The following is a 21,012-nucleotide window of genomic DNA, read 5'->3' as shown; positions in this document are numbered from 1 at the left end:
ATTCGGATCACTTTCTATTTGATTTCATAGTATCTATCTATCTCACATACAACTACTGTACCTCTTCCATTTTATATCTTCTCAGATGTTTATCACTCTTCTCAAAACGATTTGATTCTCGACACTAAGATACGTGGCAATCCACGACCAGTAGTTACGTGGATAAAAGACCAAATACCCGTCGTACTTGATGATCGCATTGTGCAAATTGAACATTTAGATGGTATTTGCGAGCTGATCATCAACAAGCCCACACCGAATGATAGTGGAAATTATACTTGTGTTGCACAAAACAAACTAGGCACCCAACAAACATCGCATTCTGTTGTTGTTGATGTCCAACAGGCCTCCAGACGCTCTAGTAATTTATCTGGCGGTATGACTGATTCGGAAACGGGCACTAAGAAGGGAGGTAAGCCACCCAAAACTAAGAAGAAGGATGATGAAGGCGATTTATCCTATGAAAGGCGATCCCGGATGCCTGATCCTTCTCCCAAGCAACAATTATATTTCACTACATATTTATCGAATCGATATGTATTGGCTGGTTCCAAAGTAAAGTTGCAGTCGGTAGTGAATGGTCCAAGTCCCACTATGAAGTGGACAAAGGATGAACAAAATGTTCAGTATGGTCCTCGTATACGAAATATGAATCGTGAAGGTCTTGCATGTTTGGAATTCTTGAATTGTCAGCCCGAGGATTCTGGAATTTACACTCTATTAGCTCAAAATGAATTTAGCAAAATAACTTCATCTTGTCAACTGCATGTTTATACGGCAAATGTTTCTACCGATGTCGAACCTGTTTTCGTGCGTCCCATTAAAGGTGAGCGTATGCAAAATATGTATATCTATCTATGTATAAAGAAGAAGGCGAGGAAAAGAAGCATCATTTATTTTTAACGTATTGTGTAACATCACATCGATGCAAACAAAAGAAATCAATTATGCAATAGTTTATTTAACAATTGTTTTTATTTTCTTTTTATTTTTGTAAATAGACACTTACCATTTGATTTCGAATGAATTGATTTTGGAGACAGGTATTCGTGGTGTGCCCACTCCGCAAATCCAGTGGTTCAAGGATAGTATGGAAATAGAAAACGGTGGTAGATTCCATATTTTCCAACACGCAGATGGTAACTGTGAATTGGTAATAGATTCTCCCAACGATAAGGATAGCGGAAAATATATGGCTAGAGCAGAGTCTTCTGCTGGAAAAGCAGAAATAGGTCATCATGTATTGTTTAGGGGAAAAGAACATCATATAGCTGATAATATACACGGTGTTTTCCATGCAGATAAGAACTTATTGAGACCAAAGCAAGCAGAGGCTGAGAAAACGAAGGAAGCTGCTGGCAAGTCTGAGGCAAGCGAATCGGAGGGTGATGAGGGCAGCAAGGGAAAGAAACGCGTACGCAAGCCAAAGAAGGATGATGAGGAAGGTGAAGCCTCATCAGCTTATGCTACTGACACTGGCTCTGAAACTAGTAGTCTTAAAAAACGTGAAAAGGTTATAGGCATCCACTTTGCCACTGCTGTCAGGGATCGTGTGGTAGCCGAAGGATCCAAGGTGAAAATATCTTGCTTCTTGGAGGCCAAAGAACCTCAAGTAAAATGGTTTAAAAATGACGAACAAATTCAAAACAGCCAAAAGATCAGAGGTCGTCACGTGGAGGGCCTCTGCACTTTGGAAATACCATCGGCTGCCCTAGATGATTCTGGCGAATATAAATGCTGGGCCAGGGATGAAACAGGCGAGGCTTCAACATTTTGTAGACTTGAGGTTTACTCTAATCCTGGTACTGGAGATGTTCCACCAACCTTTACACGCAACATCAAGGACACCTATCATGGAAAAATTAATGAGGTCCAGTTAGATTGTCATGTGCGTGGCTTGCCAACGCCCACCATAACCTGGGCTAAGGATGGCGTTAAAATAGAACCCAGCGAAAAGTATCAACAGGTTGAACATGAAGATGGCACCTTAGAACTATTTATTATGGATCCAACACCACAAGACAGTGGAAAATACGTTTGCCAAGCTGAGAATCGTGAAGGCACGGCCGAAATTGTTCACATGGTCACTGTACAACCAAGACGTAGACGACCAGTCTCGCCAGCCAGAGAGAGGCCGCCCGCATTACCACCAACGCAGGAAACCGAAGAAGAGAAGGAAAAGAAACGCAAGAAGAAACAGGAAGATGACGAAGAAAGTGGCAGAAGACGTGAAGTACCACCACCTCCGGATCTAAGAAAACGTGTTTACTTTAGGAACTACTTATCGAATCGCACTGTTAAGGAGGGAAGCAATGTTAAATGGATGGTTAGTATTGATGGTCCTGATCCGACCGCCCGTTGGTACCATGGTGAAAATCTCATTGCATTTGGACCTAAGAGTAAATTGTCGATGCAAGATGGCATTGCCTGGTTGAATTTGATTGGTGTTACCGAGGAGCAAAGTGGTGTATATACGCTTAAGGTAAAGGGTTCCGAAAATGAGATAGTTTCCACTTGCACTCTATTGGTATATAGCACAGGCAAAGAAGAATTAGTAGCCCCAACATTTACCGTCGGCATTAAAGGTATGTTCTATGTTTGTTCTATGTAATAAGTCTGATGTGGTTTTTGATCTGTCTAACAAGTACAATGTCCAGGTACGTTCATAAATATATAGTATTTTCATAGTTTTCAACATTAATGATACTAATTTAAGAAGCGATATGTTTTTATCGTGCGTTAATCTCATCGTAATTTATGTTTGTATGTCTCATCATTTCAATTTCATTTCGACTTTAGATGCATATCATTCTCATGAAAATCATATTACTCTGGAGTGCAAAGTTTCCGGAAATCCCAAACCTAATGTTTACTGGCAAAAGGACAATACCTTGTTGCCAGAGGATGATATCAAATATAAGTACCTTGACCTGCAAGACGGCGTAAGGCAATTAATCATACAAAATCCCATCAAAGACGACACTGGTCTATATACCTGCTATGCTGAAAGTGAGAGTGGTCAAATGAAAATAAGTAAATTCGTGGACATTTCGGATTATATGAAAAAGATAACCGAAAGAAGGGCATCAAAGTCGTATCACGAACAACAACAAGAATTACAAGTAGAAATAGAGAGAGATGAACTTGATAGCAGCGAAAGACAAGAGCAAAAGTTACGCTCGAGAGATGCCAAATTTAAACTTAATGTTGAAACTCCTATGAAGCCAATGACTATTGCCTCCGGTACCAAGGCTCAGTTGATATGTTATGTAACCGGTTTAATTGAAGATGTTTATTGGTTGCGTGGCGACGAACGTGTAACGAAAGATTCTCGTCACAAAATCTATAATATCAATGGCGCTTTGAGTTTAGAAATTTATGATGCACGACCAGACGACACAGGAGAATACAAGTGTGTAGTTCGTAATAATCGAAATTCCACAGAATCTAGTTGTAAACTCAAAGTTTACGATAGCACGACGGCAGAATTGCCATCAAGTTTCTCGGTTCCAGTGACAGGTAAGAAGAAAGAATACTCATATACACACGCATAGAGTTTAATGCGCTAAACTCTGTAAATTTGCTTAAATCAAAGTGCTGGCAAATGCAAACCGTTAGTACAAAATCTTCAGTTCGTTGACTGAATATCTGATATGTCCATTTTATCATCATTTATGACTGAATGGACTTATGTCCGGATATATGCTCAGCAGTACTGAAAACTTATTGTCGATCCAGACAAGGCTTTTGTTTAAGAAATCAACACAAAGTGGGCTGGTTTTGTAATGATTTCATTTAATATTTTAGCTACTTTTGATGCTGCACGTTGTGAAATCATATTATCGTGTAATGTCCATGGTCGACCTTGTGTAACATGGATTCGCGATGATCACACTATATCGAATAATCGTTATCGTTCCATTGAAGAAATCGGAGGTGTTCACAAGCTTATTATTCGCAATCCCATACCTTCAGATTGCGGCACTTTCTCATGTTTTGCCGAAACTAATGAAGGCATTGAATCCATAACAAAAGTAATTAAGATAGCTGATCTAAAGAAACTTATGACGGCTGCAGCTGAAACCGAAATCAATGGATTTGTGAATACAAGCGAAGATGCTCACAAACGAACTACGGACATTCTGGACATTGCCAACAATGAGTCTTCCAGTTTAACGCGCTCGTCCATTGGCCGAAATCATCATGTAACAACACAAAGAAAGCCCTTGTTTAGTACACTTTTACACGATCGTACGATAACCGAGTGCTCAAATGTTCGTTTAAGTTGTAGCGTGGTTTATGATGGCTGTACAAGCATTGAATGGTTGAAGGATAATCAACCGTTGCCAAAGGAAAATCGTTATCAAACCATATTCCATAATGGTGAAGCTATATTAGAAATTTTTGCAGCTCAAGAAAGTGATAGCGGTCGTTATGTGTGTCGCGCTACTAATGATTACGGCGAAAGTTCAAGTCAAAGTCAATTGCGCATTTACAAGCATTACGAGGATGCTCCACAGCCGACAACATTTGTACAATCCATTAAAGGTATTTATATGAGTTAGGATACATAGGGGCGTATTACTGCCCCTTAAATCTATAATATTATTCGATGTTGGTGTATGAAATTATTTTTGGTTAAAGAAACGTATCTATACAATTACAAAGACTTTATACATGTCTTTGAATACATTTGAAGTTTTTTGATTATTCTTCGAAATATTAGGAAATTTTTACTAAATGTTTATTATCTTGAGATCTTCTCATGGAAGTTTATAATTGAGGAAAATCTTTAATCCTTTGTTCAAGAACAATTTTTAGTTTCAATATCCTAACATCAAAATAAAAGGATTTTTAGGAAAATATATTGAATTTGGGGTGCATTACCATTACTATGAGACGAATATTGGAAAAATTGGATAAGCGGTTTAAAAGTTATATACAATTCTTAGTAAATTTAAACATAGGAAATTAAAATTTCGTATTACTCACGTTCCAAATTTCAAATTAACTTGTCGAAAAATTTAGTCACAACATGGGGAATTTATAACATTATATTTATTTAACTCTTCTTTTCCACAGGACATTCGAATTACATCATTATCAAGACATCTGAATGTTTGAATGTTGTTGTGACTTTTGTCCAGTGTTTTTTTTTTTTACATAATTATGTTTATTTTTGGCAAACCTTTGAAACGGATTTATATTAACAATGTTTTCTTTATGCAGACACCTATTCTATTAATGAGAATGAGTTGGTTTTGGATTGCCGTGTACGTGGTAAGCCACGTCCCGAGATACAGTGGCTGAAGGGAACGGATATGTTAATGCCAGGCGACAGATATGTGCAAATTGATCAAGCAGATGGTTACTCCAAACTAATTATACCTAAACCCACCGAAAAGGATTCAGGCCTATATGCCTGTGTTGCCCGTAATGAGGTGGCTGAAAGTAAGATTACTCATCAAGTCGATTTCAAGGGACGTGAACGTTTTGCCTTGGAGAAGACTATGGGCTATTTCCATCGTGATCCCAATAAGCCCCATTTCGTTACACCATTGGGTAATCAAACAGTTTGCAATGGCGGTACAATTGCTATTTCGGCTGAGTTTATGCAAACTCATACACCCATTGATGTTCAATGGTTCCGTGATCGTCAATCCTTGGCCGGTCAACCAAACGTTTCGACGTTCTACGAACATGGCGTTTATACTTTGGCCATAATGAATGCTCAGGCAGAAAATGAAGGTACCTATACCTGCCGAGCTCAAAATGCTTTTGGTCGCATCGAATCGCATGCAAATGTTGATGTGGCTGTAGGTGTTTCGAAAGATGAGCGTCCACCATTGTTCCTTTCGAGACCCGAAACGGAAATGAAGATTGCTGTCGGTGATCCTTTCTCGATCTCCTTCAGAATTGCTGGTGATCCAAAACCAAGATGTATGTACTAAATTGTTGATTAAACTTAATAAATGGAATTAATAATTCTTTCTTTCTATTATACAGTGACTTTCTTGAAGGGCACCAAAGATATTACTAAATCCGATCGTGTTAGCAAAGAGGTCTCAGACGATTACACCAGATTTACTGTACAAAAAGCACAAATTTCGGATTCTGGCACTTACTTTGTAGTTGCACGCAATAATAATGGCACCGACCGAATATTCGTTACAGTTGAGGTAAATTTTAAGAATAAAATTTAAAACTTTTATACCCACATATCATTTAAATGTATCTTTACGCTAGTTCATCATCCATGTTGCCATAATTTTGTGCCGTTAAATGCTTGTCGATATTTGTATTTAGCCATCATTATATTAAACTATAAACCTTTTTTACATTTTCCTTTTTTTTTTAGATTAAAACTCCTAAAAAGAAAGATTAAATTCAGCTTCAGCTCTTTTTAACTTCATAGCTAGCTTGCTTACAGCTTACATGTACTTGCCATAATAATTTAATGATATAAACACAAAAAACGAAAGAAAATTATATTATTCAGAAAATATTTTTATATTATTATTTTTTTTTTTTTGAATTTATTATTTTTTTTCCAATCATTATATTTAATGTAACAAATCCTTATCATCTATACTTAATTAGGTAATGCCAAGAGCACGTTCTGAAACTCCATCGGCTCCGCGTTGGGGTCTAGCACTAGAGAGTTATGCCGATGTTTCATATTTCAAAGGTAATATTAAATATCATAGTTATATGTACAATATATTTGTTTTTATCTTGTAATTGGTAATTATTTTTCAATTGACCCATTGTGAAATGTTTTGAAAGTGTTTGACACATTTTATTATAATCCCCGAAATATTTATGTATGTGTGTGTTTATGTATTTCAGTGTATTTTGGAACAAAATATATGACCGATTCGGTCAGAAGAAAGTCCTTGTTAATTAGAACTCCTTGTCGCTTCTGTCCGTTTTGTCGAGTTTGTCCATATTTATTTAAATACATACTAATGTTTCTTTTCAAATTTGATATTTCTTATTCCAGATAGTTACAGTATCAGAAAATTACATACATATATAGTTTCCCTAATCAAAATATCAAAAAAAATAAAATAAAAACGCATCTTTATATAGCACAGGTTTAACCCTGGATTAAACGCTCAATTTAAGTTCATCGTTTAAAAACAACTGACTACGACAACAACAAAGATAATAAATAGTTATATTTAATTTTGTTTTCCATTATCACAGAATTAGTATTTAGTTTTTCATTCAGCTCACTCACGATTGTATTATAAACGTGATTACAAATTTTGTTAATTTACTTAATTGATTTTATATATTTTTTTTATTTAATTGTTTATTTCCAAAATGGATTACGTCACTCTAATCCAGGATTACATTTACGTAAAACACACTTACTTACATACATACATATAAAATTAAAATATTATAATAATAAAATAAAAATGTTTCTCCGGGGAAAGAAAAAAAAAAACAGAAAGAGTTTTATTTTGTCTTCTTTATTAAATAAGTATTGCAATTGAAATAAATTAAATGTTGTGTAAGGACACTAAAGATTGTTTGTTTTATTAGATCCACCGGCTGCCGTGTCCACGGAACCTCTGCTAATCGATTCGGGTCCAACACACATTAGTTTGTCGTGGGGCAAACCGCCCACCAACAATTCTGCTCCAGTTATTGCCTACCGTGTAGACGCGTGGATAGTGGGTCATGAGGGTGGTGCCATGTGGAAAGAACTCGGTCTTACGCCCATTAATTCCTTTGATGCTTTCAATCTTAAATCGAATGTAGAATATCATTTTCGTGTAACGCCCAAAAATCGTTATGGCTGGGGTCCTTCGGTGCAAACTTCGGCACCTTTGCAAGTGGGTGGCGTGGAATGTCTGCCAGAGTTTACAGTGATTTTGCCGGGCCAGGTCAAGGCATTACTTAACAAGGAATTCGTTTTGGAAGCGGTGGTACGCGGCACTCCCCGACCTGATATTGTCTGGTACAAAGATGGTCTACGCATAAGTAGTAATTTGGAAAGTGAACGTATTAAGACCCGTAAAATTGGTTCCACCTGTACTCTGACCATTAAACAAGTTACTGAAGCCGATGCTGGTCGTTATACCTGTGAAGCTACAAACTCTAAGGGTAGAGTTTCAACATTTGCTCGCCTTCAAGTTGTTTCCGATCCCAAACTGTATGAGGCCGATAACCGTCTTAAAGAAATTGTACGCCAGGACAATATCGCTACCATAGGCGATGCTTTACCTATTTTCACAATGCGCCTAAGAGATAGACGTGCTCAGGTGACCTATCCCGTACGTTTGACCTGTCAAGTGGTGGCTCATCCACATCCCGAAATTACTTGGTACAAAGATGATGAACTTCTACAATCCAGTAGACGTTGTCTCATTACCGAAGAGAATCAATTCTATACTTTGGAGCTGGCTAGTGCCCAACTCAATGATAGTGGTGTCTACACCTGTACTGCTAAAAACGAACTGGGTTCAGTTTCATGCCACTGCTCCTTGGTCGTAGACAAGGGTATAAGGGCCTACATATCGCCCGAATTCTATATGCCTCTCGATCCTCTCTACATTGTACAAGAGACTCAAGAATTACGTTTAACTGCCAAAGTTGAAGCATATCCAGCAGTCGGTGTGTCATGGCATCGTAATGGTGTAAAATTGCGTCCAAGCCGTCGATTGGCTGCCTCATTGGATGCAAATGGTTTTGTTGAATTGATTATATCCGAAACGAGTGTACGCGATGCTGGCATTTATACATGTGTGGCTTCAAATGCTGTGGGCAAACAGGAAAGTATGTGTCGTGTTTGTATAGAACCTTTAGAGGAGGACAATGTCGATATGCAAACAACAACAAGGAGTGTTCCCGCCATATGGACAAATGATATGCCGTAAGTTGAAATTAATTTATTAACCTAGAATAAAAAGATCTCTAAATTGTTAAGTTAGGGCTTATGGATTATTGCATGTAGAAAGAAATTGAAAAACAAGTTGTAGAGTAGAATACAAATATTTTTGAAAGAGTATTCGAGTTTTTTTTTTTTTTTTAAGAGTGTTCAAAACCCCTCAGTGGTGGCGCTGTAGGGACTCAAAGTAGTTCACCTCAGTAATGCAAACTTTTTAAACGCTTGCAAATTTTTTGTGGTTTGTCTAAAATTCTTAAAGCCCTTGATTAGGCTATTACAAAACATGGTGGCGTGTGCTACTTATATTTCTCCATTACTTGGTCATTGAAAAAAGTTTCAAATCAATAATGCATTTTCATAAATTTTTTGGCCGAAAACACGTCTTTGCCTCCTAGAAAAAAAGATTCTTTAAGGAACTTAAAGGGTTTCCCCTAGGCCGTTCAGAATTGAATCTAATTTTTTATCAAAATTTTGAATATAGGCTGTAATTTTGTTGTTATTTTTTTCAGCTATTCCAAAGAACCTTTGTTTGTTGTTAAGCCGCGTTCAAGTGAAGCCTATGAAGGAGATACTGTCATTATATTCTGTGAAGTTGTGGGTGATCCCAAACCAGATGTTGTATGGCTCAGAGATTTCTTGAATGTAAGTATTATGAAACATAAATTAAAAATTATCTTACATACATTTTTTATACCCTTCACCTTCGTGAGAAGGATATATATAAGTTTGTCATTCCGTTTTGTAATTTCCACAATATAATTTTCCGACCCTATAAAGCCATGGTAGGCGTTCATATTGTTCAGGTTACGATGATTTTCGTCAAACAACCCGAATGTGAACAAAAGAGCGTAATAGAGCGTAAAAATTGTTTGACGAAAATCATCGTAACCTGAACAATATGAACGCTTACCATGGCTATAAAGTATACATCTGTCTGTCTGTCTGTCTGTTGAAATCAACTTTCCGAAGTCCCCAAATAACTTACATACACGATTCATACATCAATATCTTCGGAATTCTTCCGGCTCAGTTGCTATTTAAATGGCTGAGATATACTAAGGAAAAAACCAGGACAACCTTGATATTTGACCTATATCTGGATTACTAAGTCATTAATATAGACAATATGGATATCTAATGATAGATATTTCAAAGACCTTTGCAACGACGTATATAAGACCATAGTCAATGGGTCAAAATGGGAAAAAAATATATTTTAACCCAATTTTTTTTTCACCAAAAGTTTTTTTCTCTAAATATTAAAAGAAAATTTTAAAATTAAAAAAAAAAAAATTTTTTAAATTTAAAAAAGTTAAAAAACAATTCGAAAATTTTTTTTTTCCAAAAATGAAAAAACAACTTTGGAAGAAAAATATATTCTGTTTGGTACAGCCGAATATAGCTCTCTTACTTGTTTTAATAAACATAAATCTAAATACTTTTTTTAAGATATTGTTACGTTTTTACCTTTTAAAAACGGTGGTTTATTTCCTTTAATTACTCCGGATACTTGCAAAACAACAGTTTAAATAGTCACTCTGTTTTAATACACACACTTTATAATGTACAATAATACACAGGGATATTTGCTCTTCCAACACTATTTATACATGGCGACATCTTCTAGATAATTCGTGAATTGAATGTTCTATTTCCAGCAGATTTTTTAACAGTGTTATAAACATTTGGTGAATTCACAAGGTCTCTTATCAGTCATATTGTCATAATGTCCTAATATATCACGACTCGGCGGCTCGGCTTAACCGACTCTTAGGTATTCGGCTCATATCTCTGCTGGTTTGTTACGATAACACAATAAACATAGCATACAGAGTAGTATTGTTTTAGGACATTTTTTGCTTATAAAGCAATAAAAACTATTGTGAAATATTAGGACATTACGACAATATGAATTGACCAATTGTATATAAGTAGAAGTATCTAGCAATGGAAATGTTGATAAACATAATAAATGTTTCAAGAAGCCGTTACAGACCGTTAAATTCGAATTGATAATGCAATTTCATAACAATATGGAGATAAACTACAATTATGTCAGATTTGTTTCTAGAATGCTAAAAGCTGGTGGTTATTGTGAAATTCTATTCGAAAAGAAAATCGTTGGAATATGTATATATGAATTATGCATTGAAATTCGACATTCTTTCCTTTTGATTCAAAATACACAATCTTTCTTTATTTCTTCAATAATATTGCACTCAACTTAATACACACATTTAACATTTTTCAATTTACATTAAATAAAATTGAAATTCAGCAAAATATCTTTATATTAATACAAATAAATTTATTGTATTAATTTTTTTTCACACACATAATTAATTCTCTGTTTGCAATTCAAAATTTTTCCAACAATATATTTTGAAAATGGTTCTTATATAGGAAAGCCAAAAACCTTGACCCAGTTTTTTTTTCCAAGTTGAGCATTATTCCCAAAGAAATTTGAAAATATGAGAGTATGTAATTGTGTTTATTTAACATGACGTTAAAAGCGTTGTACATGCAACTTGTGTGCAAAAACTATGATTCACTAAATTGTATTTATTTATATTTTTTTTGTCATTTCATTATATATTGTGACAATGTTGCACATTGTAAATCTCTTACGCATGTGTGTCAAAGATTAAGCCCTCTCCAAATACCTAAAATTAAAATTTTTCATAACTTTATTAAAAATTTTAACGGGAAAATTAAAAATTTGTTCTTTTCCCAAAACCATAAATGACCAATAGCTAGTGCCAATATACTTTAAGATAAAAATTGGAAACAATTTTTTAGAGAAAAAATATTTTTCCTGATATTGACCAATTGTCGGTCCGAATCTCTCTTTGAATCATTAGATAACCATATTGTCTATGTTAATGACTTAGTAAATCAGATATACATCTAGGGTGGGTCAATTTGTTCGGGCCCAAAAAACGTGGTAAAGCGTATAGCAAATTCGTAATCTACGGAAAATTCTATGAACTTTTTCAGAAGAAACCATGGTTCTAAAATCAAAATCGAGCTTCCGGTTTTTTACGAGAAGATATGGAGCTCAAGACCTCTTTTGCTAGGAGACCTCGGGTATGTTCAATTTTAAAATTAATAATATTTCTTCGTTTGTGTTCCGATTTCAAAAAAATTACATATATATAGAATCTTCTCGTCGAGTACTACTTATAACATCTCGGAACACAAACGAAGAAATATTATTATTTTGAGCTCCAAATCTTCTCGTAAAAAAACGGAAGCTCGATTTTGATTTTAGAACCATGGTTTCTTCTGGAAAAGTTCTTAGAATTTTCCGTAGATTAGGAATTTGCTATACGCTTAGTAGTCAAAAAAATTGACCCACCCTAATACATACATATGTAGATCAAAACAAGTATGGCAAAAGCATTTTTCTTTTAGAATTTCAATAATTTATATTTTTGAGTGATTTTCGGAAGTGGGCCTTATATGAGGGCAATGACCTATTATGCACCGATCACCATGAAAATAGCTCGTGTGATTTATGTCTATATTAAAGTTAACTATATTGAATTTTGTGAGTATACCGACATTTTTAAGCGATTTATGCACGTTAAAGTGATTTTCGGAAGCGGGCATATATGGGAGCTATGACTAATTATGGACCGATCGTAACAAAATTTGGTGACATGAATTTTGTATATATAAAACTTATTTGGAGCGGAATTTGTGGAGATACATATATAAATTAAACATTTATAACCGATAAAGTCCAATTTCGGGAGGACATTTGTATGGAGGCTAGGTGAAATAATGGACCGATTTCAGCCAGATTCAATAGGCTTGGTCCTTGACCCGAAAAATAATATGTACCAAATTTCATCGAAATATCTTCAAAATTGCGACCTGTACTCTGCGCACAAGGTTTACATGGACAGCCAGCCAGACGACCAGACGGACGGACATCGTGGGATATTAAAAAATGGGATTTTCTGTTGCTAGCATCGAACAAATCTATGGATTTAAAGAGTGAGCCAAATAAAAATGGTTTAACTTTCTTAAAAATACGTACATTTTTTCACCACTTTGGACTTTATGTTTCAGAATAAGAATTAGGAATTATTATTTTTTTGCAACACCCTGTGCTTTAATTATGACCACAATTCAAGGATACTGGCAAAGAGTGCGACGTCAACCGCTTATACTACAATTCCAATTAAACATAACGAATTTAGAATCCATGTATATGGTTTGTTCAAGTTAGTTCTTCTCTGCTAACTCAAAATGCAGGCACTCGGCCCAACAAATGCACAAAACAGTGCGCACAGTTGCGCAGTTCAGTTTCATCTTAGTGGAACAAAAAAGTTTTAGTTGTTTTAAAAGCGCTTAAACAAATGGTACATACGAGTACATGAAATATTGTAAGAGTATTTGCTTGTTTAAATAATTTCAAAGTCAAGATCAAAAAAAAAAATTAAATAAAAAAAATGTTTTTATATAAACCAGTACCTATAACAAATACATAAATTAAATTACTGTTATTTTATTTAATTTATCATAAAACAGATAAATATTAAAAAGTCAATACAAAAATATTTAAATAATAAAAAAAAATTCTTAAGTGGGCTAGTAATTATATTATATTTGTATAAAACTGAATTGGGCGTTATAAAAGTTATAAAATCGTTGGAAAATTATTACGAAAATTTAGTTTATTTTAAACAATAACTGTAAACGGGCCAAAAAATATTGATTGTTAATAGTTGTGCGTGTGGTTTTTAAAAATCTAATTAAATTAATTGAATAATTTATAATTAAAATATATATGTATAAAAAATATATATCCACGTACAAAGTGTTTTACAATTGTTTTGTTTTTTATTTTGAATTCAAAAAAAGTAAATAAATTTTACTTGCAAAAAAAAAAACATCATTAAGTGTTAAATAATACAGAAAAACAACAAATTAAAAACGACAATTACATGCTTTGTTAATTTTAAAAAAGGTATTATAAACCATAAAAATAGCTATTTCCATATTGGATTACAAATTGTATGACGTATTTACACCATATTCATACATAACCATACTTTTTAAAAAGGTATGTATACAAAAATATTTACATACAGGTAGTATTTAAAGTTTGTGTGAAACTATTTTTTTTTAAATTTTTGGAATCTAATATTTTTAGTTAAAGTTCTGTATAATTGTCTTAAGTTTTCTTTTCCATTCGGAATGCTCCATCTAATTCCTAATGTAGTACTACATAATACATAGTGATCGACCTTTTACGTTAGTAATTCAACGTTTTGTTTCCGGGAATATTGAAATCCAGTTATAAAATAAGGTTTTGCAATATTTAGTAATAAACAACCTACATACTTAAGTTGTATTCAGACCACAATACTTGTCCATCGTCTAAATCATAGAGAAATATACAGTGGCAACCAGAAAAAAATCAAAATAATCACACACACGAGTGTTTTTACTAATACATTCCCACCACTTGGGTTTTTGACAACTTAGTCAAAAACAGGAGAGTTTCCATGTGTTTTCTATGTGTATTTAAAGAGTGAGTAAAAACAAACTTATACACACTATTCCAGACAAAACTTATCCTTGGTCCAACAAATTAAAATTTTGTTAATCACGTTAGCTTTTAAAAATATGTCAAAATGTTAACCGAAAAAAAATACGTGATAAAATAATTTAAACTTTTCAACAAAATCCAATATGGACTTTAAAAAAAAATAGCAAAAGGTCGGAAGGTTCATCATCATACTGTTTTCAAAGTCATTAAACAGTATAAGGAAGACTTGAACATTGAAAGGAAACCTGGATCAGGAAGAAAAAAGGTCTAACGGATATTGGTAATGCAAAAGAAGTCGAAAAAACTCTTTCGAAGAGCACCAAACACTTCTATCAGAAAAGCAGCTCGTAAAGTTAAAAACACTGATTCGTTTGTGCGCAGAGCCAAAGCTAATGCTCGGTTGAAGTCGTACAAAGTTCAGAAAGTTCCAGATCGTAATTCGGTAAAGAACTTAGAATCAAAAAAACGAGCGGAAAAATTTAGGTCAAATTTTATACAAAAAAAAAAAATACACCTGTTGTGTGATCGATGATGAAACTTATGTACCGGCAGACTTTTCTCAACTTCCGGGTCAAGATTTTTATGTGGCTGATGTTCAAGAAAAATTCCCCAAGAAGTTTCTTGTTCTGGCAAAAGAAGCCAATAATTTGTGACATCAGGCACGATAAACACAGAAATATATATTACGGAGTGTCTACAAAAACGTTTTTTAACTTTCTTAAAACAGCACAGAGTGTCTTTACATTTCTGACCGATTTGGCGTCATGCCACTATGGAAAAAAGGCTCATGAGTGGTATTTAAAAAATAATGACAATTGTGTAACACGGGAGCCAAATCCACCCAACTGTCCGGAATTTTGGGCTGTGATAAGATATTGGGCTCTTGTAAAAAAGAATTAAAGAACACAGGAAAGGTACCCAGGACATGTCCGATTTTAACCTTGTCGAAAAATGTAACGGATGCAATTATAAAATCTTTATTGGGAGGGTTTCCGGAAAAATTGGATAAATATATAAATACCGAGTAATATGGACAATTCCACGAGAATCGCTACCACGACTGAAAACACCTTGAAACTTTTTTTCAAGATGAAAATGTTACTATGTGAAAGTATTTAGATCATATTACAACATTTTAAAGACAAAAATAATAGTTTAAACTGATTATATTTAATTTTTTAATGTTTTAGGCTAAAATTGCGGCGAAAACTAGGCTCCCAATTAGCTTGTAGTATGAAATGAATTTGACTCTGATTGTTTTTTGCTATTGTCAAATTGTTTATTGAAACAGAGTGTATATTTTCTATTCACTTTTTTAGTTTTTGTATACATATATATATATTGTTTTATTATAAGTGAAAAATCTGTCACGTACGGTATTAAATTTTATTTATTATAAAATCATCCAAAGATTGTTTTTATTTAAATATGACGGATTGTAAAGGAAAAATAGTTCGTTTAGTGTAAGAAATTAAAAGAAAACATAACTCCTCTCACCATTCCAATATTTCTACTTGTACCTCAAAATGATTTCCGTTTTATGTCACGTACGATATACCCTTATTTCGCTCAATATTTTGGACAGCAATATTTCAAAAGAACTTTTTATTATTTTAAAATATAGTACCCTCTGAATGGAACATAAAGACCAAATTATTTTTCAGATACTCTTATTTTTGCAAAATCTATTCCACTCTATAGGTGTACAAATGTCACGTACGATGATATGGAATTGCCCATATGCCAATATTTTAATGTGTAATGAATTTGTACAATATTTGAACAAATTTACTTAATACAAGTACAAGTTTTTTTGCAAAGAAAATTGTTCAAACTAACTGGAAAAACGTACGTCAAAATACTTGATGCTTTTCCAGTATTTATTTGAAATTTTTTAACAAAAATAAATTTATTGTAGTTTTTCTTATATGTTGTGATGTGTTGCTACAATATGGTAGGCATCTTCTTCTTGCATTCTTTAGAACTAGGATGCATTCGTCGACATATTTGGAGGTGCTGTCTGCAAGTTATTAAATTTTTTGGGAAATTTATAAAACATAGAACTGTTTTTCTGGAAAATTGCCAGTTCTAATTCTTAAATTTAAATATAAGCTATACAAAATGATGCATTTATAGTTGTGACACGCAGTGTATGTCTATAGAAAAAATATTTAAAAAAATAATACCAGTATCTATGTATTCATATTTTTGACATATTATAAGGACACTTTGCTAAACATTTTGAAACGTTGTGACTTGATCATGACTTGTTCTCAGTGCTTTTTGTGTTTTGTATTTTATATACATACATATGCACATATCTTTGTTGCAAATTGCAATAAATGATTCATTAAATATGATTTTATTACAGTTAATTTATTTTATGTTATTTTTTAATGCCATATAAGATCAATTGAATACGAGGCAACGTACATACTTGTTTTCTATTCATTCTCTCTCACACATGCAACACATGAAATCTTTGTATTTAATATGTATCTACAGACAACTGATTAAAAATGGGTTTTCGGAAGGGGTGTTTGTTTACCAAAGTATACATGACATCTAAAGTGACAAGCAAGAGGAAACAACAAACAAATTTGTTTTAAAAAATTAACGAACAAAAAAAAACTAAATAACTGTTTTTATTTTTTCAGCTAAATAATTTTCGTTTTATATTTTAAACGACATTGAACACACATGCTTCCATACATATGTATAATAAGTACATAAGTGCATTAATATGTATAAACTACATATACATAAATAATATGCTGATAAAGTTACAAGTTAAATGTCTAATTATTTATTTAACTAATTTTGAAATGTACAACAAAATGTTGAAAGTTTAATAACATTAATCAAAGTCCAGACATAAATTTACACGAGTATTTTCAAAATTTTGTTAATATTTAAGGTTTTAAAAGTCTTATAAAATGAAGCTTGTTTTACAAATAAATGCAAATATTTACTTTATTTTGGAAATTTGAGCTAATTAATTTCTCAACAAAATGAAGTATAATTATACAGGCTTAAAAACGTTAAAATTTAAATCAACTTGTTCACAACAAGTGCCGATTTATGGAAAAAGTAAAAGTGATCAAAGATTTAACGTATTTTCCCAAAAAATTGATTTTTGGTATAAAATATGAATGATCACATATTCAGTTTATTTTCTTTGAAATCGCAGTAATAACGATTAGCTAATAGCTATTTAAAATATTTGAGGTTTTTACACTAAATATTGATTTTAGCTATAAAATTTGAGTGATCACAGATTGAGTTTATTTTCTTTAAAATTGCAGTATTTACGAAGTTATATTATTATATTTTATAATAATATAAAATAATATTAATATTATATTTTATACCAAAAATCGAATTTTAGTATAAACAAGTAAGACTGCTATATTCGGCTGTGCCGAATTTTATATACCCTTCTCCAAAATATACTTTAAAATAAAAATTTTAAATATTTTTAGGTAAACAAAATTTAATTCTTTTTCCAGTTGTTTTTTCGAAATGGTTTTTTAAATTTTTTTTTTTAAATTTTAAAAATTTTTTTTTTTAGTTTTTTTTGTAATATTTAGTGAAAAAAAAAATTCGGGTTAAAAAATACTTTTTCCGATTTTGACCCATTGTAGGTTCAACTTACTATGGTCTTATATACATACGTCGTTGCACAGGTCTTTGAAATATCTATCATTAGATATTGTCTATATTAATGATTTAGTAATCCAGATATGGGTCAAAATAGGTCAAAAATCGAGGTTGTCCTGGTTTTTTCCTTATATCTAGCCATTTGTGGACCGATTTTCTCGATTTTAAATAGCAACCGAGCCGGAAGAATTTCGGAGATATTGATGTATCATTCGTATATGTAAGTTATTTGGGGGCTTCAGAAAGTTGATTTCAACACACAGACGGACAGACGGACATGGCTATATCGACTCCGCTATCTATAACGATTCAGAATATATATACTTTGTGGGGTCGCAAATGAAAAATGTAGAAATTACAAACGGAATGACAAACTTATATATACCCTTGCCACTCATGGTGAAGGGTATAAAAATAGAAGTGATCACAGATTGAGCTTATTTTCCCAAAAAAACGCAGTATTTACAGAAAAAGTAGAAGTGATACAAAGACGCAGTATTTATAGAGAACAAACGTCTGATGTTTTATTGACATTTTAAATATTTTTCAGTATTATAGACGTTTGATGTTTAATGGACTTTTTCATTTCTTTTTATTTTAGCCTGAATATTACAGAGACGCTCCTCACTTCCGCCGCATAGGTGAGGGTACAGAATACCGTTTGGAAATACCATATGCCAAATTAGATTTCACTGGAACTTATTCTGTTATCGCCTCAAATTGTCATGGCGAAGCTAAGGCAGTGATATCATTACAAATTTTTGCCAAAGGTAAGCTTAACATCTTTGTTTCAATATTAATTACTAACCCCTATTATCAAAATGTATAGGTATGCTTTAATTTAATGTTATACTTTTTCATACAAAAATTATTATAACAGACAGTATAACTAAAAGTTAACATATAACCAGACATCGTGCTAATGGAAGTAAACCTATTTTCATTAAATGTTTGCGATTCAGAAAGTGTTAATGGGGATATAATTTTTTTTTTATTTTCATACAATTAAAAACTCAATATGCATAAAAAAGTCACAATTATGAAGGATGAAAAAATGTTAGAAATTAAGAAAACTCTCGATTATGAATTTCCAAAGTAAATTTTGGCCAAACGTGGAAACACAACTTCTTTCCAAAAATCCTCTGCTGCACCCAATAGACTTGCCACAAATTCCATATCAGCTTGAACCCAAACGTAATGCAGAGCACCATTCGTATCGAAAGTGGGACTTAAAACGCAGTATAAAGCTTTTGTTACATTAGCCATATACATTTGTATCTGTATTTGGGCCATATATTTGGGGGCTATGGTTTCTCTTCCTTCTAAATACTTTTCGAATTCCTCATCTGTTTTGGGTGCTTTTATTTCCACAATATGATCATCGGTTATGCCATCGGGTGCTGCGCATATGTATGGATAACTTTCGCTAAGCAGTAGACCGCATTCGTGATAAGTTTTATTTTCCAATTTTTCTGTTTGCTTGAGTATAAAACGTTTATGTTGCTTAAGCTGTTGCTTTTCTTCCACATTTAAATCGCGGTCTTTACAAAACAAAGACTCCAGTATCTGTTCATCTTCAACAGAATCCTTTCGGGAGGCTATACGATGTATTAAAGAGCAGCGTAAGCGCATGTATTGAGCCTCCAGCCACAAAGAACTTTTATAATTCGTCTTTGAAATTTCTGCCAGTCTGTCGAACAAACCCTGTTTTGCTTGATCTTCCATGTGTTGCATGAATGTCGTGGGATCTTTGACACCAATATTGGAGGCATCCAACAATGTGTGGTGTATGTACAAAGGCTCAAATTCGTCCAAAACGCCTCGACAATGGCGATATAATGCCGTATCTCTAAGACCTGTAGTTTCCATTTCATCCAGCACATGCTCTAAGAAAGCAGCACCTTCTAGATCCGTCATGGCAGCAGCCTCAAGGTCACCCTCTATTCGTAATTCATCACAGGCAAAAAAATCTCGAATTCGAATGGGCTCTGATCGACCTTCTTCCATAAGTGCTTCTGTTTCATGACCCCAGAAATCATGGATCACAGGAGATTCTGTGTTGTTTGTACGATGAAGCCAGAATATAAATGCCAATATATGGCAACAAGATTCTAAAAGAAAATGTGTAAAATTGGCGATTTTGAGTTGGAAATATTTCAGAAATTGGAATATATTTTATTACCTTTTTCCGTACATTGATAACACATGGCTTCTTGAATCTCTTCCTTTTTTGTGTCGACTTTAAGGCTTACACGTATGTGAGTATCCGCAGATGAGGCTAAAGCGGCAGATGCAGAGAATACCAAAGCCTTTACATCGGTTATTTCAGCCACTCTGCGTACTTGTACATAGTCCACCCTTAGATCTGAGTCCTTTGTCTGTCTATTACAAATACAATTTTAATAATAAGTCATATTTTACCAAATATTTAAAGCAATGTAAATATTTGTATTTACCTTGTTTCCAGCTGCTCTGGTGGCGAAGTTGTGGCAGACACTTTTGATATAAATGCAACTATTGTTTCACTGCGTATTATGGGTATGCTGTTAACATCTGCTTTACGGAACCCAGGTTCCATATCCATTTGCATTATAATCATTATAAATAATTTTTAAATGAAAAACAAAGATTTCCTTATAGCCGCAAATAAATACGAAATAAAGCGTATTTATACAATTAGTGATGGCAAAATACACACCTTGGTTGCAAAATGTTGTACTATATATTGGTTGTATAACAAGGTATGAAAAGTACTGCCAAGTTTATTAGTACAATATATGAGTTGCCAACTTGGTTTGGATAAGTTTGAAACATTGCCAGAAGTGAATTTTTAGTGAACCGTATTGCCATTTAATGATATTAAAAGTAAAATATTGCCAGATGTGTA

General features: G+C 33.3%; 2 protein-coding genes across 9 annotated transcripts in view; one reads left to right on the top strand and one right to left on the bottom strand.

The window, feature by feature from the left end:
* The window catches only part of Strn-Mlck (Stretchin-Mlck), an 86,072-nt gene that overhangs the window by 47,908 nt on the left and 17,152 nt on the right, over positions 1–21,012 (top strand). For 5 of the 8 annotated variants that reach the window (XM_065514251.1, XM_065514250.1, XM_065514247.1 and 2 more), the window contains 8 exons: positions 2,800–3,519; positions 3,808–4,548; positions 5,230–5,940; positions 6,007–6,179; positions 6,601–6,688; positions 7,555–8,887; positions 9,412–9,544; positions 18,727–18,895. In XM_065514251.1, the coding sequence (XP_065370323.1) occupies positions 2,800–3,519; positions 3,808–4,548; positions 5,230–5,940; positions 6,007–6,179; positions 6,601–6,688; positions 7,555–8,887; positions 9,412–9,544; positions 18,727–18,895 (4,068 nt within the window). Of the gene's footprint in view, positions 1–85; positions 827–1,001; positions 2,586–2,799; positions 3,520–3,807; positions 4,549–5,229; positions 5,941–6,006; positions 6,180–6,600; positions 6,689–7,554; positions 8,888–9,411; positions 9,545–18,726; positions 18,896–21,012 lie in introns of all 8 variants that reach the window. The other 3 variants (XM_065514254.1, XM_065514252.1, XM_065514249.1) reach the window with 2 other exon arrangements.
* LOC135962362 (uncharacterized) lies at positions 19,092–20,833 on the bottom strand. The gene is made up of 3 exons (XM_065514255.1): positions 20,582–20,833; positions 20,308–20,507; positions 19,092–20,236 (listed from the first exon to the last, which is right to left on the bottom strand). Exons 1-3 carry the CDS (start codon positions 20,722–20,724, stop codon positions 19,206–19,208), a joined length of 1,374 nt encoding a protein of 457 aa, XP_065370327.1. The 5' UTR covers positions 20,725–20,833; the 3' UTR covers positions 19,092–19,205.

This window comes from Calliphora vicina, chromosome 5 (assembly GCF_958450345.1).
Source record: "Calliphora vicina chromosome 5, idCalVici1.1, whole genome shotgun sequence".
NCBI classification, from domain to species: Eukaryota; Metazoa; Arthropoda; class Insecta; order Diptera; family Calliphoridae; genus Calliphora; species Calliphora vicina.
The sequence above is the reverse complement of the archived record's forward strand: the minus strand, read 5'-3'. Positions and strand labels throughout refer to the sequence as shown.